Source organism: Trachypithecus francoisi, unplaced genomic scaffold (assembly GCF_009764315.1).
Source record: "Trachypithecus francoisi isolate TF-2019V2 unplaced genomic scaffold, Tfra_2.0 Contig01461, whole genome shotgun sequence".
Taxonomy (NCBI): Eukaryota; Metazoa; Chordata; class Mammalia; order Primates; family Cercopithecidae; genus Trachypithecus; species Trachypithecus francoisi.
Window position 1 is genome coordinate 7,405,171 of NW_022681433.1, and position 21,708 is coordinate 7,426,878.

General features: G+C 42.1%; 1 protein-coding gene across 3 annotated transcripts in view; it reads left to right on the forward strand.

Annotated features, from left to right (window-relative positions):
* The window catches only part of DCLK1 (doublecortin like kinase 1), a 359,681-nt gene that overhangs the window by 175,841 nt on the left and 162,132 nt on the right, over positions 1 to 21,708 (forward strand). For all 3 annotated transcript variants that reach the window (XM_033235344.1, XM_033235370.1, XM_033235334.1), the window contains exon 4: positions 2,644 to 2,743. In XM_033235344.1, the coding sequence (XP_033091235.1) occupies positions 2,644 to 2,743 (100 nt within the window). The remainder of the gene's footprint in view (positions 1 to 2,643; positions 2,744 to 21,708) is intronic.

The following is a 21,708-nucleotide window of genomic DNA, read 5'->3' on the forward strand; positions in this document are numbered from 1 at the left end:
AGCAGTTTTATAAAGTTGAATTTGCTCTACTGACCATACCTACCTTTTCCAATGGGAAGTTGTGAGCAGGGAAGTGGTTACATGATGTTGAACAGAAAACACAGAAAACATCAGAGTTTCTGCTAGTTCAACAAATTCTCTCATTTTAATGATTGTTTGGTGAGAGGTAAATGAATGCATGCTGCTTGGCACTGAGGTGACTTGCCCCTGCCTTTTTGTGCTGGGTGATGACAGTTACTTTTTTCTAACAATCATTGCATTCCTTTTATATTCTTGGAGTCTCAGTGTCGGAAAGAACATCAAAATTTCATCACGTTTCATTTCCCGCTTGCCAAAAAAAAAAAACAACCTGCCCAAGATGGATCATTGTTTGTTCCGTTCTTTAAGTCTCTGACTTGGAGAATGGTCATCAGTAAACTGATGGAAGAGCATTGGCTAGCAACCTGCTTAAAACCTGTTGTAGTTTTGATGGTAGTTATTTGTCCACATAGAAGTGGCATGAAACGTGGACACACCGATGCGTAGGATGTGGTTAGCAATCAGATGTTCTCAAATGCAAATGGTGGGAGTGAGAATGTGTTTCCTTTCAAAAACAATATTTTTCATCTATCAGAGATACATCATCAGAATGTTTGATGTAGAGTAGGGCCATCATAAATGTTTGAGTGAGTAAATTAGTTGGCAATGAAATACTTATCAGCTGCAGAAGTGTGGCCGCCTAGGAGCAGAGTGGGTAACTTCTTTCTTTCCTTTGTTCCCAGAGATCTTTTCACCTATGGCTGTCGGCCCACTTCTAAAGGAAGACACTATCTGTCTTCATGATGCTGTGTGAGAAAAAAGTTCTGGAATCAAATAAGTTTGGGAAATACTGGATTTTTCTATCTCTTCTTTGACGTCATGATGTGTATTAGAACATTAAGGGTTCTGAGAATTTGGAAACAAATATTTTCCAAATCTGTTTGGCTTTAGAACTCTCTTTTGCACAAAACATATTAACCATCCACACTTTAGGAGATACCGCTCTTTTGGGTTAATTGTTCACATTTGGGTGGAGATCATGACTTCTTCATTTCTGCCAGATGCTGATTGGCACATGGTAGGCGTTCAGTAAATACTTTCTGTAATTGAAATGTCAAATGAAAATGGCCACGGGGGGGGCATTGATAGAGATGATGCTAGAAGAAGCTATGGTGTCATGAAGGTAAAGATGAACAGGATTGGGTTGGAGTCAGAGAAAGAGGAGTGAAATGGAGGGTGGGTTCTGAATTCAAATGGTCTGCTTTTAAACCAAATAGAATATCAGAGCTTCTGACATCACTCTTGAAGTCCTTCAGTTTATCTTCCTCAGTGATTACAGCATCCCTCTTAAATCCCCTGTGTTTTTAAGCTTTCATGGGCAGACTAAACATTGACAACCATGGATAATACCTCATTCTTGTTTAATGTTGATTATCAAACTGTTATAGAAATTGCATTTTAAAAACTTCAGCCAAGTGATTATTTAGAAATGAGACATTATTTGGAAAGACAGTCTAAAGCCCACACATCATTGCCTTTGGGGACTCTAAATAATGCTATGTTCTCTCAACTTACTATTCTATGTCTTATAGCACATGTGATGTGTCAGAGTAGCATTCCCAGGGACTGACAAAAAAGCAGAACTTCAGAGGTGCCCACGAGCACTCCAGAGAGGCTTGTCTCTGGTCCTCAAATATCCAGGGGAAAATACTATTACAACCTCTATTTCATACAGCTCTGAATGGGTGCCTGCAACTAGCCATCTTACGATTCGCCCAAGTGGTCAAAGGAAATTGAAAATAGTTAGAAATCAGCAGTGTTCCTAGTGTTGGCATTGCACACAATGTGAATAAAATGTTACAGAGTCTATCCAAAGACAGAGAGCAAGATGCTTGAAAATTATTCATTTTGATCACATTTACTTGCAAAAATGACATTTAGCTTTCTTAAAGCTCTCATTGGAGAGTAAGTCGAGTAAATATCAAAAGGTTGCCTTAAAACTTGCCTTTTGTATGACAAGAAGAAATGGGTGGCCTGAGAGTTTTAGAGTTTGGCAGAGCTTGGGTGTGGGCTTACACTTACCATAATCTCTCTAACCCTAAGCAATAGCTTAATTTATTTATTATTATTTTTGAAAGAGTTTCATTTTTCTTTCAACTAGAGGTGGAATGGGTTTAAAGAGGTGATTATGTTCATATGATAAGAGAAATATTTTTCTTCAGTGATTATGATGGCTTCAGTTACTAAACATATTTGTTGTTAAAACCATATGCTGACTTGTGTTACTATCAAAGAGTATTACATTCTGAAGAGGAAAGAGGCGCTGCACCTACTCTAATATGGAAACAAAGGGCTCTTACCTCAGAGCCTATTGATATATCAAGTAATAAATGTGACAGTTACTGGTTCTATTTTCCTTATCCTGTTTTCCTGCAGCACTGAAATGGAACATGTTTCTTACTAGTAACAGATGCTCGAACCCCTCTTTTCAAATTCCTCTGTAGAAGCTGCCCTGTTGATTCCATTAGGTGGGAAGGGGCTTTATGCAGATGTCTGCTCGTGGGGTTGCATTGTTGTAATTGCTGTTCTACCACCCTTGCTGAGTGCCATGCTTTTCTCTTGTAGGTGATGTGCCTTCAGGACTTTTTTGGTGATGATGACATTTTTATTGCATGTGGACCGGAGAAGTTCCGTTACCAGGATGATTTCTTGCTAGATGAAAGTGGTAAGGAAAAAAAAAGTTCAAAACCAGGGGAAATTTGAGGCAGCTTTCGAAAATGAGCTGCACCAGGCCAAGATTATGTCAACTCCAAAGCTACCAAATCAGTTTCAGATCCTCACCCAGCGTGTCTTTTCCATATCTTGAATTTCTTTGATTTTTTTTTAAATATGGAAAACAGATGAAATGAGAATTGGAAAAGTGAAATCATTTAGAAGAATAAGTAACTAATGGCTAATTTATAACCACTTAATAATTAAGTTGTTGTTACGTAGAAGATGATGGTGTGGATTTCTACATTTTTAATTATATATTTTTTCCACAATTTTTAACCGAGGGATTTGTCATCATAAAATCATTTAAGATGTTTCTAGGCTCAGTTTTCAGGTGGCTTCCTTTAATTCCTAACCGGGCAAATGGCTTGCTTTCCCTTTTTCCTTTAAATACTGTAGCATTCATGTGTCATTAGCATCTGTGAGATATCAGAAAAGAGAAGTTAGCTTCCTTCCATTAACAAACTAAATGTGCTACTCTGTAATTGATAAAGAGGGGATGGTTATAAAGAGGGAAATACATGTCTTAGGAAATGAATATGAAAGGTTGTGACTTTTAGAATGATATTTTTGATACTATTAATCATCTGAGAATCTTAGCACTATCACAGGTAAGATTATTGTACCAAAGATTATTGTACCCCTTCCTTGATAATATTACTCTAATTTAATTAGGGGAGTATTGCATATTTACTGACAACTCAGATTCTGCCTAGTTGGAAATGCTTTTTGAAGTGATAATGAATTATTTGCTTAGATGAATGCAGAAAAACAAATCAGTGAGCTTTTGAAATAGTGGCTGAGCAACACTTGAGCACTAACAATAATGGGAAAGTGATGTGATGTAGTGGTGTCACCCCAACACTGCAGATGTGTGTTAATGCACAGCATCTATGTTACATGCATATATACTTATTATCAGTTGTATGCACTTAGGAACTATGATTCTTTGATTTAAAAATGACTTAAAGGATGGGTGTGGTGGCTCACACTTGCAATCCCAGCACTTGGGGAGGCCGAGGTGGGCAGATCACTTGAGCTCAGGAGTTTTAGACTAGCCTGGGCAACATGGCGAAACCCTGTCTCTACAAAAGTTAGCGGAGCATGGTGGTGCACACCTGCAGTCCTAGCTGTTCGGGAGGCTGAAGTGGACGGATCATCTAAGCCCAGGGAGGTCAAAGGTGCAGTGAGCCCTGATTGTGCCATTGTACTAGGCCTGGGTGATAGAGCAAGACCCTGTCCCCCCAAAAAATGACTTAGAGTGTGTAGGGAGGGATAAGGATTTTTAAAATTGCCCCTTTCTCATGAAAACTTCAAATGCCCATTAAGAATGTAAATAGATGTGTCATTTGAAGAGATTTATTTTGGTTCAAGGACCAAAACTGGAAGAGTGGTTTGGCATCCCTTTTTCTCTAAATAAGTTGACTCAAATACATTCCATCTTTATTTCTGATCTACGTGCCCTTTGAAGCACAGATTTTTGTAAATATATCACAAGTATAGTGTCCTCAGGGAAGGTCTCCCCCACACCACCATTTTAAGAACAGCTTTGCCATTGTGTAGAACAGGTGAAAGTTAAGAGTCAGACAGAAGAGTTGACAGCATGGTTTTGAGAAAAATAAACTGCCCTGACTTTCCATTTAAAGAAAATAGCTTCTTGTGATAGAATGGTTTAGGAGACCAGATGCATTCTGAAATGAAAGCCTGTTTGTTGCTTTGATATAGAAAACAGCCTGTCAAACTCAACCTGGAATACATCTCTTTTTCAAACCAGCAAGCAGAGTTGGCCACATCTTCCAAGCTCTGGGGTCTCTATCTAGGCCCCAGATGGACTTGGGGCCCCTTCTCCCTGCTGGCTGGGCTGGGTGAGCTCACGTAGCCGGGCTTCCCTTCGCAACAGCCAATGCGCTCTCCACCCAGGGTGCCGCAGCTACTCCCATGCACCTGCTATGATGAGCAGGTCGACTTTCTGAGACGTACAACAGGAAAATGCCAGAAATTCTGTAATACAGTAGGTGCACTGCCCCTTTCCTCTTGCTATTTGCCCCTTAGAATTATTTCTCATTAAAAAGAATGCGCACAGGCCGGGCGCGGTGGCTCACGCCTGTAAACCCAGGACTTTGGGAGGCTGAGGAGGGCAGATCACCTGAGGTTGGGAGTTCGAGACCAGCCTGACCAACATGGAGAAACCCCATCTCTACTAAAAATACAAAATTAGCCAGGCATGGTGGTGCATGCTTGTAATCCCAACTACTCAGGAGGCTGAGGCAGGAGAATGGCTTGAGCCTGAGAGGTGGAGGTTGTGGTGAAGCGAGATCCCACCATTGCACTCCAGCCTGGGCAACAAGAGTGAAACTCTGTCTCAAATAAATAAATAAATAAGAGAATAAAAAAGAATGCACACAGATATACAGAGAGATGCACACAAGGGCTTACATGCGAACACACACACACACATCCTAGGACACCTTCTCCATCTTTTGTGGTTTGACCTTGTGAAGGACCACTTCAAACTAATTAGCTGAGAACTTCACATCCCTTCCATGGATGAATAATGTCCTAACCCTTTCTTGGTGTGAAATACATTTGCTGAGTAACGATGTCCTCCCCCATTCCAAAAGAAACACGTGGATATGGAAGGAAGGGGGCTCAAACAGAAAAACGATCTAAATTGAGATTTTACTTCCTTGGATGAACTTATCCCGAGACTAAATTCACACGTTGACAACTGCAATTTTCCTGTTGCTTGTACAGCATGTTCCAGTGCTAATGTATTAACATTTGAATCTTTTTTTAAGTGCTCCGAGCATGATTTAACCCAGCTTATCTGTGCTTGCTAAATGGTATTTGCACATCGATGCTTCATTTGGCCTTTTCCATAGTAGCTTCCTTAAAGGGGTGTCAGCGGTGGGTACAGGCATCTTCAGAATTACTACTCGTGCCCTCTGCAAGGCTGTGCTTCATTTAAGGTGCCAAGAAGTGGGCCTTTTGCCACAAGGCGGCACTTTTATTTTAACTTTCCAGATTAACCTGGCTCCCAGTGAGTTCAGGATTTAGCAATAATACATCTGTCTAATTCCTGCTAGGAAATCTCCTAAGGATGTCTCTTAAGGTCCATCCTGGGAGGAGATTTGCCATTGTAGATGAATATTTCATGGGGCCACATTGGAGCCAGATTAATATAGGAAACTGCCAGGGAGCCTCCTTCCACTCCTAAGTTTGCACATTCGGAAAATAACACCTTCCTTGTTCTGGTTCAGAATGTAACCATTTTAGCGATATCGTCATCAATCAGTAGAATCTTAGCACCTTGGAGATGGTGGCTAGAGCACTATAGATAGAGACAAGCAGAGAGGCCAGCAGATCCTTCCCTTGTTGTCTAATTTAGAATGATGAAACAGAGGCAGGGAAAATGTCACATTGGAGACAGGAAGCTCAACATGGTTTTGCTTCTGTGTTGATGACAAATGGATGAATTTGTGATCTGTTGCCATTTAAAAGTGATAGGGTTTTGTTGAGAAAGGATCATCACCCCACACTTGGGAGGGACAGTGATCTTGGGGATGAGCCTGATGCTGGATGTCAATTCTTGTCCAACCCCCCAGCCTCAAAGCCAGTGCCTCGACTCTGCTTGGCTAGTTCCTTTACCCATTCACTCCACTGCCATCTGGAGCCTCGCCTTGGCCAGGACTGCCACCTACTCGGGAGTCCAGATACCTGTCATCCTCTCTTTCAACTTTTCTCAGATCTTTCTGATTTTTTATCAACCAGTTCCTAAGTGCTCTTGATTCTGATGTTAATAGGCATTACCTTCAAAGTCCATTGTTTTGCTTAGATGTTGAATTCATTTCCTAGGGCTGCTATAACAAAGTATCACAAACTGGGTGACTTAAAACAACAGAAATGTGTTGGCTCACAGTTCTGAAGACAAGAAGTCCAAAATCAAGGTACTGGCAGGGCTGTGCTCCCTCTGAAGGCTCTAGGGAAGAATCCTTCCTCATTTCTTCCAAGTTTCTGATGGCTTCCAGCAGTCCTTGACTTGTGGCAGCATCATCACTCCAATCTCCATCTCCATCTTCATGTAACCTTCTCCCCTGCATTTCAGTAGAATTTCCCTCTTCTCATAAGGACACCAGTTATTGGATTTGGAGCCACTCACATTCAGTATGACCTCATCTTAGCTTGCTAATATCTACAAAGACTATTTCCAAATAAGATTCATTCAAAGGTACCAGGATTCGGACTGGAACATATCTTTTTGGGGAACAAAATTCAACCTAAAAAAGACATTGGTGGAAGCTGTTCGAATTTTATTTGAACTTGGATTACAAGTAAACTAATGTTTATCATATTTGTTTGGATCTGTCCTTAGATATTTACAGTAATAGCATTATATTTGTTAGTAGAATACATCAACAACAGAGCTGTGGCTGCCCCTCATCTGATCCTTCACAGTTGGGGTTCCTCACCTCGTGGATCAGAGGAATGCTGTCAGACAGTCTGAGATTTCAGCAGTGCATTTGACAGAGCCCCTCTTGAAATCCCTTGGACTAAGAAGAAAATATATAGTAAATGGTATAGGTGGTTGTATTTTTAATTGATTTATCTTCTCTGTCCAAAAGGTACTGATTTATAGGCCGATGTCTAATGTGCCGGAGGAGATCTCTATTAGAATTGTCCCATCAGACCCCTGAAGGAAGGGATTTGTTTGTTTGCTGAGAGTGAACAGGTTTCACACCACAAGAATCTGCTTTGGACTTGATATGGTTTAGCATGGTTAGAAGTGTCCTTTTGAGGCCAGGCGCAGTGGCTCATGCCTGTAATCCCAGCACTTTGGGAGGCCAAGGCTGGTGGATCACGAGGTCAGGAGAATCACGAGGTCAGGAGATCAAGACCATCCTGGCTAACACAGGGAAACCCCATCTCCACTAAAAATACAAAAAAGTAGCTGGGTGTGGTGGCACACACCTGTAGTCCCAGCTACTCGAGAGGCTGAGGCAGGAAAATCACTTGAACCTGGGAGGTGGAGGTTGCAGTGAGCCGAGATCACACCACTGCACTCCAGCCTAGGCCACAGAGTAAGACTGCAAGACTCTATCTCAAAAAAAAAAAAAAAAAAAAAAAAAGTGTCCTTTAGAGAACATTAAAGCTGTGTGGATTTGAACCATCAGGGAGGAAAGCTGATGTGGTCAAAGGTAGAATGAGGATCCGAAAAGTTTCTAACAGGGTGGATTGTGTCTAACAAGATAAAATTGAATTTGTATAAACAAAAAGAAGAGCTCTAGGGTGTGAAAGAAAGAAAAATGCCAGCCTTACAAGCTGACTTAGTAGTGATGTCGTTTTCACAGCAGCACGTGTGAAATTTACTTTTACTTGACTGCAGGCTTAGTATGAGATGTTACGTGACATGGGTCATTTGTGTGTGGATTGTAGGGGTATCATGTACTATACTGTAAAATGTTTTTGCCCCTCTGATTGAAGGTGGTAAATGTGAACTGAAACAAAACATTAAAATTAAAAAATGTATTTAGTATTCCTAAAACTAAGTAACTATAGAAGAAATGTAAATAAGCTTTCAGATTTTTGTATGTTTGTAGTGTTTACAATTCTGAAGTCATTAAAGCTCAAAACTGCGGGAAGACTTTTGAGACACAGTGTGCGTGTGCATGTGTGTGTGCATGTGTTTATGCCCGTGCACGTGTGTGCATGTGTAGTGACCGATCTCCAGGAAATACCAGTTCTACTTCTCCCTGCACCAGACAGATGTGCCTGTAGTCCAATGTTCTTCCTGGGTATGTGATTCTAGAATGGACATTTCCTCAGCTTCTCTTATGGATCTCCATGGTGTTGGGTATCCAAGATCTGCTTGGTAAATATTTCTAGAAATATTCTATCCTAACCATTTTCCTGGGACTCATGTCCCAAATAAGACAGAAGCTGCATCAGGCACCATTCACCAGGGGGTTCTGATTGCTTTCCCTAATTCTGGGTGATAAGAAAATAGGGCTAGAACCTATTAGGTTGGTGCAAAAATAATCACAGCTTCTGAAAGTAATGGCAAAAAAAAAAAAAAAAAAAGTGTTTACTTTTTCACCAACCTAAGAGAATAGTAGGAACAGTATTGGAAAAGTAGGATTGTGTTTGGAAGACACAGTCTCATCCAGGCTCTATGTCCTACTTTCTGTGTGGTCTCTACATCTCCAAGCCTGCTTCCTATTCCCTGAAACACTTTTTTTTTTTCCTGAGTTGTAATGGACCTCAAATGACACAGTAAATGTCAAAGCACGTTCGAAACTGTGTTCCTTATTACCCAGTGAATGATGCTGGGGAATGACACCTCAGTTGAAATATACCTCCTAGTGGATTGCAGCTGGACTCAGCCATGTAGCTTCATTTGCGGGGCTTAATTGGAGGCAGATGACATCAAGATCTGCTTTTGGTGCTCTTTGGAACCAGAAAGCGATTACTACTGCTTTCTTCCACTCTTAACTTTTGTTGCTCTGGTGGAGGTAAGAGGGAATTAAGGCTCCTTTGAAGATACCCACTCTTCTCTGGAGGGAATCTCTAGAAGATTAAACTAAACCACATGTAGAAGAACCAATCAGACTTCTAAAAGTGGCAGTGTTCAGGAGTCCCAGCCCTTGGTAAACGCTTCCCTCTTTCCATGCCCACGTTGATTTGAGTTAAAGAGACCTGATGGCCCTGCTGCTTTGTCCTGAGGCTGGTGATGCTAGGAAACCAGAAGGTTAATGGAAACACTGGAAGATGCTCACAGTCAGGACAAAGACCACTCCTCCTCACAAACTAGTTTTTGAGTCACTGCTAACAAAATCCATCCATTCTTTCACTCATGTAGTTATTCATTCAATAAGCTAGCTTACTATGTACTAGGCAGTGTGCTAAGCTCAAGTAGCTGCAGGCAGTAACACTTAGATCAGATGTGACCCTTCAACTGACTTTTTTTTTTTTTTTTTTTGAGGTGGAGTCTAGCTGTGTCACCGAGGCTGGAGTGCAATGGTGTGATCTCAGCTCACTGCAAGCTCCGCCTCCCAGGTTCAAGCAATTCTCCTGCCTCAGCCTCCCAAGTAACTGGGACTGCAGGTACACACCACCATGCCTGGCTAGTTTTTATATTTTTAGTAGATATGGGGTATTGCCATGTTGGCCAGGCTAGTCCATACTGACTTTTAATATTGTTTATGTGTAAAGATGTCAGAGGATCTTAGGTGCTGAACTTTGACCCAGAATATTAAATATTGCATATTATTCTAGTGGCTTTTATCTCTTAGGAAAAATACTGTGGTAAAATGACTAGTGATTTACAATAGACAGACAACTCTTTGTAAATCTAAATTGTAATTGGATTATAAGGCCAGTTTACGTTGCATCTGTGAGCAGATTTCTTTGAGATGGATGGTACTTGTTGGTGCTAGAATATTTTATCGTTTCAATAGATGTTAATTCTAGGAATGTACAGTTTTTATTTTAAAGAAACAGTATAGGGCCAGCCATGGTGGCTCATGCCTGTGATCCCAACAGTTTGGGAGCTGAGGCAGGTGGATCACTTGAGCTCAGGTGTTCAAGACCAGCCTGGGCAACATGGTGAAACCCCATCTCTACAAAAAATTAGCTGGGCAACATGGTGAAACCCCATCTCTACAAAAAATTAGCTGGGCAAACCTGTAGTCCCAGCTACTTGGCAGGCTGAGGTGGGAGGATCACTTGGGCCCCAGAGGTCGAGGCTGCAGTGAGCTGAGACTATACCACTGCCCTCCTGCCTGAGCGAAAGAGCGAGACTCTGTCTCAGGAAACAAACAAACAAAAAAGCCAAACAACTGAAAAACTAATATAGCTATCTTGTTGAATAATTCTAAGTTTTTGTGGCTCTTCATTGTCTTATGAGAAATGGATATAAAATCTGGTATGATCATTCCTGATTGCATTGATTTGTAGACTTCAGCTTGATGTCTGACATAGAGGGTTTGGGAGCTTTTGTCTGTTCTGGCTTCTGAATACGGGGCACATTTGCTAACATACTTTGCTCTCGTCAGCAAGTTCCTATTTGCCTCCAAGCAGTGGAAAGGCCGCAAGGGGTTCTGGAGACTTTCCTGACCATAGCTACCTTTTAGCTCATGCATAAATCTGAAATGTCCCAGAACATAGTGATTGTTCCAATTTAATCAACAGCCAAACTATGGATACATATAGAGTACTGTACCTTGGAGACAGACTCTAACTCAAGCTCAAGCTAGTTCCTTCGCTACAAATAGATAATTTCCTACTTAGAAAATCAAGGCATTGTATAACACCTGCAATCTTTCCTTTACATTTTCTCTTCCGCTCCTCATGGGCCTTCCTTTTTATTATATTCAGTAACAGTGACATATGAATTTTTGATATGGAAATCCCTACCAAATATAGCATTGTATGTGAATCGTGGACACTAAAGGTCTTGGAGGTCATCAGCTTCCCCTCCCCTTTGATGCAGAAACCCTCTCCACAGCATCCAACAGTTGTTCCTCCATCCCCAGCTGGAACCCTTTGTTGATGATGGGGTGCAAATTTAGAAGAAGGCTAATTCCACTGTCCACTAGTGCTTTTTTTTTTTTTTTTTTTTTTGAGACAGAGTCTCACTCTGTCACCCAGCCTGGTGGAGTGCAGTGGCGCAATCTTGGCTCACTAAAACCTCTGCCTCCCGAGTTCAAGCAATTCTCCTACCTCAGCCTCCCAAGTGGCTGGGACTACAGGCACGTGCCATCATGCCCGGCTAATTTTTTGAATTTTTAGTAGAGACGGGGTTTCACCATGTTACCCAGGATGGTCTCCATCTCCTCACCTCATGATCCGCCTGCTTCGGCCTCCCAAAGTGCTGAGATTACAGGTGTGAGCCACCGCGCCCGGCCTAGTGCTCATTTTTAACAAGTTATTGAGCCCAAATTAATGTCTCCCCAGCTTGCACATAGTCCTCCTAGTTCTGGTCTCCAGAGTAACAAATACTACCCACTGCCCTCATTCTAAGGGGAGCTTCCCTCCTATCCCTTCCCTCATGGTCAAAATCACTCACTGTAAACTCTGTTATTTCTTTTCCTTCTAGACCAAAATGACCTATATCTTTCCTCATCTTCTCTCCTGCTTTCCTCAACTTTCCAAAAAATGAAGTCCCTTTCTCTTCTAAAATCAATGATAGTCCCTGTCTTTGTCTTCTATTTCTCTTTGTGACCTTTCCTTGTCAGTATTCTGTTCCTACTGTTTTGTGGATTTGTTGTTTTACCCTATGTATAGTCTCTTTTCTTTCAGCCCACAGCTAGGCCCAGGTTCCTCCTATACTAAAAGAGCCTCCAGTCATCTCCGTCATCTCATCAAGCCACTTTGCCTTTCTTTCTCTGCCAAACTGCTAAAAAATAATAATAAATAATGACTGTCCTTGAAGCCTCCACTTCTTCACCCTGATCATTTGTTATACCATTGGGTAACTGGTACATGGAACACACAAGAATTATGGGGTTTTATCAGTTTTTTTTTTTTTTTAAACTGTCTTCCCCCATCCATTTAGGTTTATGTAAGGCTGGAAGTTCCTTTCTTGGCACTGGATGCCACCTCAGGAATCCCAATATTTTTCTGCTCCCTCCTAAGATAGTCAAAAAGTCTTGTGGACTCTACTAGATGCAAACTGCCATCATCATTCCAAAGTGAAATTATCTAGTCCCACATAACAGTCATTCAAAATTGGAGTTCTGTTTCTACACCTAGCTAGAGCCCAATGTAGCATGTGGTGAGTCCCCTACTCTGCAGGACAAGGGGAGGGTTGATGACTTCTCTCCTGCCCACTCTCTCCTCCCCACTGTTTTGATCTGTCCAGGATTGGAATGGGGATGAGGTAGATGGGGCACGGTGATGAGAAAGGAGAGGTGGAAAGTCCTTACTTGACTGTTCTGTTGTAGGGTAGCTTCAAACTCTCTCAGCCAGAAACTGTGATTTAAAGCTAACTTTTCTTTTGGGTGTTTTAATGGGTTCTTCAGGGACTCTCACTGGGAACATTCTGCTCTTCTTTATTGATGTGGTTGATTCAGTTTCTTCCAGCTTTGGCTGAATCTCTCTCAGTCCCTGTTTTCCAAAGCCCTCCCTATTGGCCTCAGATGCTCCTCTTGGGAAGAATTTAAATTAGTTCCACGCCAAGTTGTGCCCTCAAATCCATCAGAACACTCATGCATCCTTTGCCTCTAACAACAGGCCACTCAGTACAACCAAGCCTCCTTCAGTTTTCTGCCAGAGGCTCTCGGGTGAAAGTCAGACACATGAATACCAGTCTGTCATTTCCCTCTGTCCACAGAGGACACTGATCAAGCACTTACGATCTTCCAGTGAAACCCCTATTGAGGTGAAGGGGAGCATCACCCCTGTTTTGGAATGATGGAATTCACAGCAAGGCTCTCTCTTAAGGAATCCTTCTCATAGATCTGCTTTCCCTCCAGTAACTTAAGACTTTTATATCCTCAAAGTGGGTAAGAAGACTAAGGTCTAGAACTGTTTATATCTGCTTTGAAATTTCTGGAATAGGATCTGTCTCACAATTCACTTTGGTATCTGATACACATCTCCTTGGAGTCTGGGTGAAATTTTCATTTTCAATCCTATTGCCTTTGCAACTGGCTTCTATACCTAACATATGTAGTAGTTCCACTAAGCAAGGATAATCTTCAAAGCACTATATTCAGTGTTCTATCTTTTTCTTTTCTTCTTTATCCTACTTGACTTCTTTGTAGCATTTGACATTTTTGATGATTCCCTCCTTGAAATTCTTGCCCCTTGACCCTTTGTAGTGTCTTGACGTCTTGATCGTCTGCCTGTCCCCCTTTGAATACTCTTAAGCTCCTTTCAGGTTTGCTTTTCAGTCATATATCCCTTAATAATTGTTCCCTAAGATTCATTCATTTTTCTGAACTTAATTACTCTCTATTCCTAGCCAAGTTCACCTACTTTAATGGCTCCAGCAATGATGGTTCTGATAGACAGTGATGGTGACAAATGGCAACCAGATGGTATGCAATAAGCAAAGCCTTTGAAGTATGTATAATTTTCCCAAATTTACAATTAAGGAAATTAAGGCTTGGAGATGATAAGTAATTTGTTCAAGGCCACACAGCTAGTATTAAAGGCAGAGGTCAAACCCAAGTTTGTTTTTGTTTGACAATACATCCTTAATCTTTAAATGTACCTCCTTTGAGATATACATCTCTAACCCTGACTCCTCTCAGAAGCTCCAGAACCACATTTCCAACTTTCTCTTATGAACTTCCCTATGACTATTCCACAGCCACCTGAAATTCAAAACATCCCACAACTGAACTCATCATCTATCTGGTCAGCTTCATTTCTTGTTCTGTGTTTCCTGGATGAGCTCATGGCATCAGCATTCTCAACACCAAGGTTGCAAAACATGGAGTCATCTTTTACTCACTCCTCACTTTTACTCCCCATAGCCCATCTGTCCCCCTCCTTTCCAATGCTACTGCCATTATCTTAGGTCGGTTCCTCATCATCTCCCACTTAGACTCATGAAGATGCTTGAATTTTCTATCCTAGTTGCAGTTTTTCATTTTCACACCATATTTGAACACAGATTGATCCTCCTGAATTCACTTACCTAGCCCTCCACTGCCTACAGACGCCTTGGCATGAGATTCTAGGGCAGTTGTAATCTGACTGGGTTATGTCTTTCTAGCTGTTCTCACCCTTTATTCCTCCTCTGCCCTCCAACCGCAGTATTATTTGTTGGTCTCCCAAAAGCTATTTATTTTCAAAATAGCTGCTTTTACTCATGTTGTCTCATTAATGTGGAATGCTCTTTTTCCTCTTCTCCTTCCTCATCCACCAAATTCCATCTTGTCCTCTGAGGTTCAAGTCAAACATCACCATCCTTGTAAAGCCTCTTTCCAGCTACTTGGTTTCAATCAGTTACTAATTTCTCATTCTTTTTCCAGCTCTTTGCTCTTTATTATACCATTGTTGTTCATTCTGCTGTGTGTTCTGGGATTTTTTTTTAATGCATCTAGCTTATGAGTAATCATCACGTTTAATTATCAGGAAACCTCTGCAGTGTTGCTTCACAAATAATGAAAGCCACGTTAGGAGAAGTTGAGAAACTGTCCAAGATCGCTGTATTAATCAGGATTCTCAACAGAAGCAGAACCAATAGGATACACACACATACGCACACAGAGACACACACAGATATACTGATATGGTTTGGTTCTGTGCCCCCAACCAAATCTCATCTTGAATTGCACTCCCATAATTCCCACGTGTTGTGGGAGGGACCCAGTGGGACATAATTGAATCATGGGGGCAGTGTCCCTGATACTGCTCTCATGGTAGTGAATAAGTCTCATGAGATCTGATGTTTTTACCAGGGGTTTCTGCTTTCGTGTCTTCTTCACTCTCTCTTTGCCTGCTGCCTTCCATGTAAGATATTACTTGCTCCTCCTTGCCTTCTGCCATGATTGTGAGGCTTTCCCAGCCACATGGAACCGTAAGTCCAATCAAACCTCTTTCTTTTGTAAATTGCCCAGTCTTGGGTATATCTTCGTCAGCAGCATGAAAACAGACTAATACCGTAAATTGGTACCAGTAGAGTGGGGCGCTGCTGGGAAGATACCCAAAAATATGGAAGCAACTTTGAAACTGGGTGACAAGCAGAGGTTGGAACAGTTTGGAGGGCTCAGAAGACAGGAAAATGTGGGAAAGTTTGGTGATAGCGATATGGACAATAAGATCCAGATTGAGGTGGTCTCACATGTAGATGAGGAACTTGTTAGGAACTGGAGCAAAGGTGACTCTTGTTATGTTTTAGTGGAGACTGACAGCATTTTGCCCCTGACCTAGAGATTTATGGAACTTTGAACTTGAGAGAGATGATTTAGGGTATCTGGTGGAAGAAATTTCTAAGCAGCAAAGCATTCAAGAGGTGACTTAGACACTGTTAAAAGCATTTAAAAGGGAAACAGAGCATAAAAGTTTGAAAAATTTGCAGCCTGACAATGTGATAGAAAAGGAAACATCATTTTCTGAGGAGACATTCAAGCCAGCTGCAGAAATTTGCATAAGTAACAAGGAGCCAAATTTTAATCCCCAAGACAATGGGGAAAATGTCTCCAGGGCATGTCGGTGGTCTTTACAGCAGCCCCTCCCATCACAGGCCTGGAGGCCTAGGAGGAAAAAGGGGTTTTATGGGCTGGACCCAGGATCCCTGAGCTGTGTGCAGCCTAGGGACTTGGTGCCCTGCGTCCCAGCCACTCTAGCCATGGCTGAAAGGAGTCAATGTAGAGCTCAAGCCATGGATTCAGATGGTGCAAGCCCCAAGCCTTGGCAGCTTCCACATGGTGTTGAGCCTGTGGGTGCACATAAGTCAAGAATTGGGGTTTGGGAACTTCTGCCTAGATGTCAGAGGATGTATGGAAATGCCTGGGTGCCCAGGCAGGCGTTTACTGCAGGGACAGGGCTCTCGTGCAGAACCTCTGCTAGGGCAATGCAGAAGGGAAATGTAGCATCAGGGCTCTCACACAGAGTCCTTACTGTGGCACTGCCTAATGGAGCTGTGAGAAGGACTATCCTCCAGGCCCCAGAATGATAGATCTGCTCACAGCTTGCACTGTGCACCTGGAAAAGCTTCACACACTCAATGCTAGTCCATGAAAGCAGCTGGGAGGGAGGCTGTACCTTGCAAAGCCACAGGGGAAGAGCTGCCTAAAACCATGGGAACCCACCTCTTGCATCAGCATGACCCGGATGTGAGACATGAAGTCAAAGGAGATCATTTTGGAGCTTTAAGATTTGACTGTCCCACTGGATTTTGGACTTACTTGAGCCCTCTAGCCCCTTTGGTTTGGCCAATTTCTCCAATTTGGAATGGTTGTATTTACCCGATGTCTGTACCCCCATTGTATCTAGGAAGTAACTAGCTTGCTTTTGATTTTACAGACTCATAGGCAGAAGGGACTTGCCTTGTCTCAGATGAGACTTTGGACTGTGGACTTTTGAGTTAAGGCTGAAATGAGTTAAGACTTTGGGGGACTGTTGGGAAGGCATGACGGGTTTTGAAATGTGAGGACATGTGATTCAGCAGGGGCCAAGGGTGGAATGATATGGTTTGGCCCTGTGTCCCCACCCAAATCTCATCTTGAATTGTACTCGCATAATTCCCACATGTTGTGGGAGGGACCTGGCGGTTGATAATTGAGTCATGGGGGAGGTTTGCCGCATACTCTTCTCATGGTAGTGAATAAGTTTCATGAAATCTGATGGTTTTATTGGGGGTTTCCACTTTTGCATCTTCCTCACTCTCTCTTTGCCTGCTGCCATCCATGTAAGATGTGACTTGCTCCTCCTTGCCTTCTGCCATGATTGTGAGTCTTCCCCAACCATGTGGAACTGTAAGTCCCATTAAACCTCTTTCTTTTGTAAATTTCCCAGTCTCACATATATCTTTATCAACAATGTGAAAATGGACTAATACACATACATGCACAGAGATAGACGAAAGATAGACTTATAAGGAATTGGCTTGTGTGATTCTGGAGGCTGAGAAGTCCCACAATCTGTGGTTTATAAGCTGGTGACCCAGGAAAGCCAGTGATATAGTTCAGTCTGAGAATAAAGACCTGAGAACTGGAGGAACCAATGATGAGAGTCCCAGTCCAAGGGCAGGAGAAGATGAAATGAGATGTTCCAGCTCAAGCAGTGAGGCAGAAGGAAAAAGGTGAATTTCTCCTTCGTCTACCTTTTGTTCTGTTCGGGCTTTCATGGATTGGATGAGGCCCACCTACATTGGAGAGGGTAGTCTACTGTTTTTTTTTTTTTTTTTTTTTTTTTTTGAGATGGAGTCTCGCTCTGTCGCCCAGGCTGGAGTGCAGTGGCCGGATCTCAGCTCACTGCAAGCTCCGCCTCCCGGGTTTACGCCATTCTCCTGCCTCAGCCTCCCGAGTAGCTGGGACTACAGGCGCCCGCCACCTCGCCCAGCTAGTTTTTTGTATTTTTTAGTAGAGACGGGGTTTCACCATGTTAGCCAGGATGGTCTCAATCTCCTGACCTTGTGATCCACCCATCTCGGCCTCCCAAAGTGCTAGGATTACAGGCTTGAGCCACCGCGCCCGGCCGAGGGTAGTCTACTTTACGGAGTCCACTGATTCTAATGCTAATTTTACCCAGAAACATCCTTACAGACACACCCCAAAATAATGTTTAATCTGGGCACCCTGTGGCCCATTCAAGTTAACCATCATAAAATTAACCATCACAGTTACATCCCCAGTGAGTAACAGAGTTGGAATTAAAACTGAGGATCCTGGACACTTTGTACTTTATCTTACTTTATTGTAAGTGCCTTGAGATTGGTCCTGTGTGTCATTAAAACATATATCCCACAGTACATATCAGGGTGCCATGAGTAGTAAGGGCTCCAGAAATATTAGCTGAATTATTGGATGCAAAAGGAATCTACTCCATCTGTTAGTCTTCAGATGCTTGAGACCTATAGCCTGGTACTTCCCAAAAACTTCTTTTCCAGACAAAGTTTCCTCAACTATTTCTTTTAAGACTACCCTACTATCCTGGTTACACTTCTCTTGATATCCAATACTAGATATTGATCAGCAATAGCCTCCCTAAAATGGCACCTAGAACAGAACATAGTATTCCTTGAGGACTTCAAAGAGTTTTGAGAATATAAACTTATTTGATAGAGGCAACAAACTTGTCCAAATACAGCCTAAGAGTGATTAAGGTTTCTTTTAACAATTGTGAAACAATGCAGGCTCATGGTTAGCTTTTGGCCAGCTGAACTCTCTGGGGCTTTCTGAGGTGATGTCAAGCCAGCTTCTACTTGTTTAATTGAATATTTGAACCTCCTTGTAGTGCTTTAATTGTATTCATGCCAGATAGCATCTTATTAATTTTAGTCATTGATTCTGGCCATTTAAGAACTTTAAGCATCCAAATTCTGCCTGAGGATAAACAATAGCAGAGAGTTGAAATGATGTCTGATTTCCAGGCCCTTGTTTTTCCCAACTGAGTTATGCTGCTAGAGGCCCGCCTAGCCAAAGACCAACAGCATAGCTGCCTAGGAACTCTGATAAAATGAAAAGAAATGAAAAGGTATGGTAACACTCACATTTCCTTGTGGGCAACAATGGTAGGGGAGCCTCAGATTCAATGCCCAGCTTTGTCTGGGTGATTGTCTGCAGCTGGTTAACAAACTGTTAAAAGATAAATGTAAACAAATTAAAATGTTAAAGAGATTATTTAAACAGACAGCAATTCATGAACTGGGCAGCACCAAACCAAAAGCAGTTTGACCTCCAACAGAGTGACATGGAAAGAGGCTTTTATAAGATGAACATTGACTCAAGGCAAAGAAAATGTTTGACTCATTAAAGTGGAGCAGTAGCCTTATTTAAGTGAGTCCAGTGGAAAGTCCCCGGTTACAGATTGGTTGGCAGTTTCTGATAGATTATGTTTAAGTTTCATTTTACCTTTCACACCGAGTTGCATTTCAGCTTGCTTATATAGGAAGCCAAGGTGCTGGAATCATTTCAGTCTAATGGGGTCCCAATTAATTTATTTTCTTTCTTTTTTTTTTTTTTTTGAGATGGAGTCTTGCTCTATCAGCCAAGCTGGAGTGCAGTGACATGATTTCAGTTCACTGCAACCTCCTCCTCTGGGTTCAAATGATTCTCCTGCCTCAGCATACTGAGTAGCTGGGACTACAAGTGTCGACCACCATGCCTGGCTAATCCAACTAATTTCTTTTTAACAAGTCTACAGAGGAAGACAACAGATTGTTTTGTCCCTTGCACTGACTCACACATACCCCTGAATACAGGAGGGAACTTGAGGACTTTCCTTTCAGCGTGGGTCCACAGGGCATAGGAACTTACGTTTTTGTTCCTATTTGAAATGTGCCCATTTGTTTTCCCACACCAAATATATACTAGCTAAGAGCCCACTGCATGTCAAGTATTCTTGGGTTTAAACAAAAATGTTCTGGAAAGTTAAATATCTACTTCATGAAAACAGATGAAGTGAAAATCCCTGTGGAAAACAGTATATTTGATGTGAAGGTGATTTTAAAATCTGTCTTCAAAGTTGAGTATTAAATAATTTGATATGTGTGTATATAGGCTGTCTTTATAGCTTTTAAATTTTGTAAGTGTTCTGAATGATTAAAATATAATAAGATACTGATATTCTATGGCTCTTCACCACCTGAAGCTAAGTTTCTCTCTCTTAACAGCTCTGGAAAATAAACACATAGATAAGCTTTTAGTAAAAAAAAAAAAAAAAAGATGGTGTGGGTGACATCTTCATTGCTCAATAGGCTGAATCACTGTGAAATCAAGAGTCTCACTTTTCCTGAAGACCTAAAACAGATATGAAAGGAAGAGATTCTCTAAGTTTGTATCACTCTTAGTCAAATAATCAGAGGACAAAGCTGAAGAAAAGTGGCAGTGCTGTCAGGAAGTGCCAGCAAATGGACAAGAAGAATCCATACATGTTTGCTTAGAGTAGGGGAATGAGGAAAGGCAAATCATTGCCAGCAGAGCAGTGTGAAACTAGCATCATCTTGCTGAAAGGTAAAAATCAACCTCTATGTTTAGTCATGAAAGCACTCTTGGGCCAACTGAGCCAGTGATTGCTTTTTGTCCACTAGAGGACAGCCTAACAGTATGGCAGTGGGGACACCCCAGTGATCTGACCACAGAGCTCCCTGCCCAACTATTGAGAACTGAGGTTATAAAGCTTTTGAGTTTTTTAGCTCTGGAAAAACAAAAATTTGCTTTTATAGATTTGCCCTTCAACTTTAATGTTAACATAGCCAAATTTATGTTTTCATACCTTTTTGTATTTGTTCGTTTCACACTTGACAGCCTTTCAACAGAATTTTCCCGAGAATACCATTAGAAGTTAGAAGATTAGTATAAGCTTTTAAAAAAGTGTATAGAACTTTGAGAGGCTGAGGTGGGTGGGTCACGAGGTCAGGAGATGGAGACCATCCTGGCTAACACGGTGAAACTCCATCTCTACTAAAAATACAAAAAATTAGCCAGGCGTGGTGGCAGGCACCTGTAGTCCCAGCTACTCGGGAGGCTGAGGCAGGAGAATGGCGTGAACCCGGGAGGCGGAGCTTGCAGTGAGCAGAGATCGCACCACTGCACTCTAGCCTGGGCAACAGAGCGAGACTCCATCTCAAAAAAAAAGAAAAGTGTATAGAAAAGTGAGCTGCTTCTTGCTCAAGTGAGATATAAAATGTCACTCTATGCTATGGGGTTCCCAAATATGAAAATTAGCGTAGCTCAATATACTACCCACAAGGGCTTATAGACAATTAACATGAATTCAATTTATCATATTGCAGGAGCCTGATCTTATATGTGTATACATGCATTTAGGTGTAGATTCAGCAAGATTCAACTAACAGTGAGTGAATTACATGGGTAGGCACTGCTCTGAGCACTAGGCATATCACAATGAACGAAAGAGAGAAAAGTTTTTGCCCAGATAGAGCTTACATCTCATCAGAGGAATGCATTTGACATACAAAATCTCATATGCAAAGTACCGAGTGTATTGGAAGGTAAGTGCTATGAAGAAGAGTGAAATAGGGAAGGGAGAAAGGGAGTAAATGGAGAGTGGGTGGTGTGGGGAGGCTGCAGGGGCAAGACTTCAGGAAGCAGTGACATTTGAGCAAAAACTTGAGGGGTAATGGAGCCAGCCGTGCCGATCCCAGAAGCAAAAATGCTCCCCCCGCAGAGGGAGCAGTTAGTGCAGAGGGCCTGAGATGGGAGGGTGCCTGACCTGTCCTCATGCACAGCTCAGTAGTGGCAGGCAGGCCGCAGTGCTGAGGGCAGTTCCAACGCCAACTAC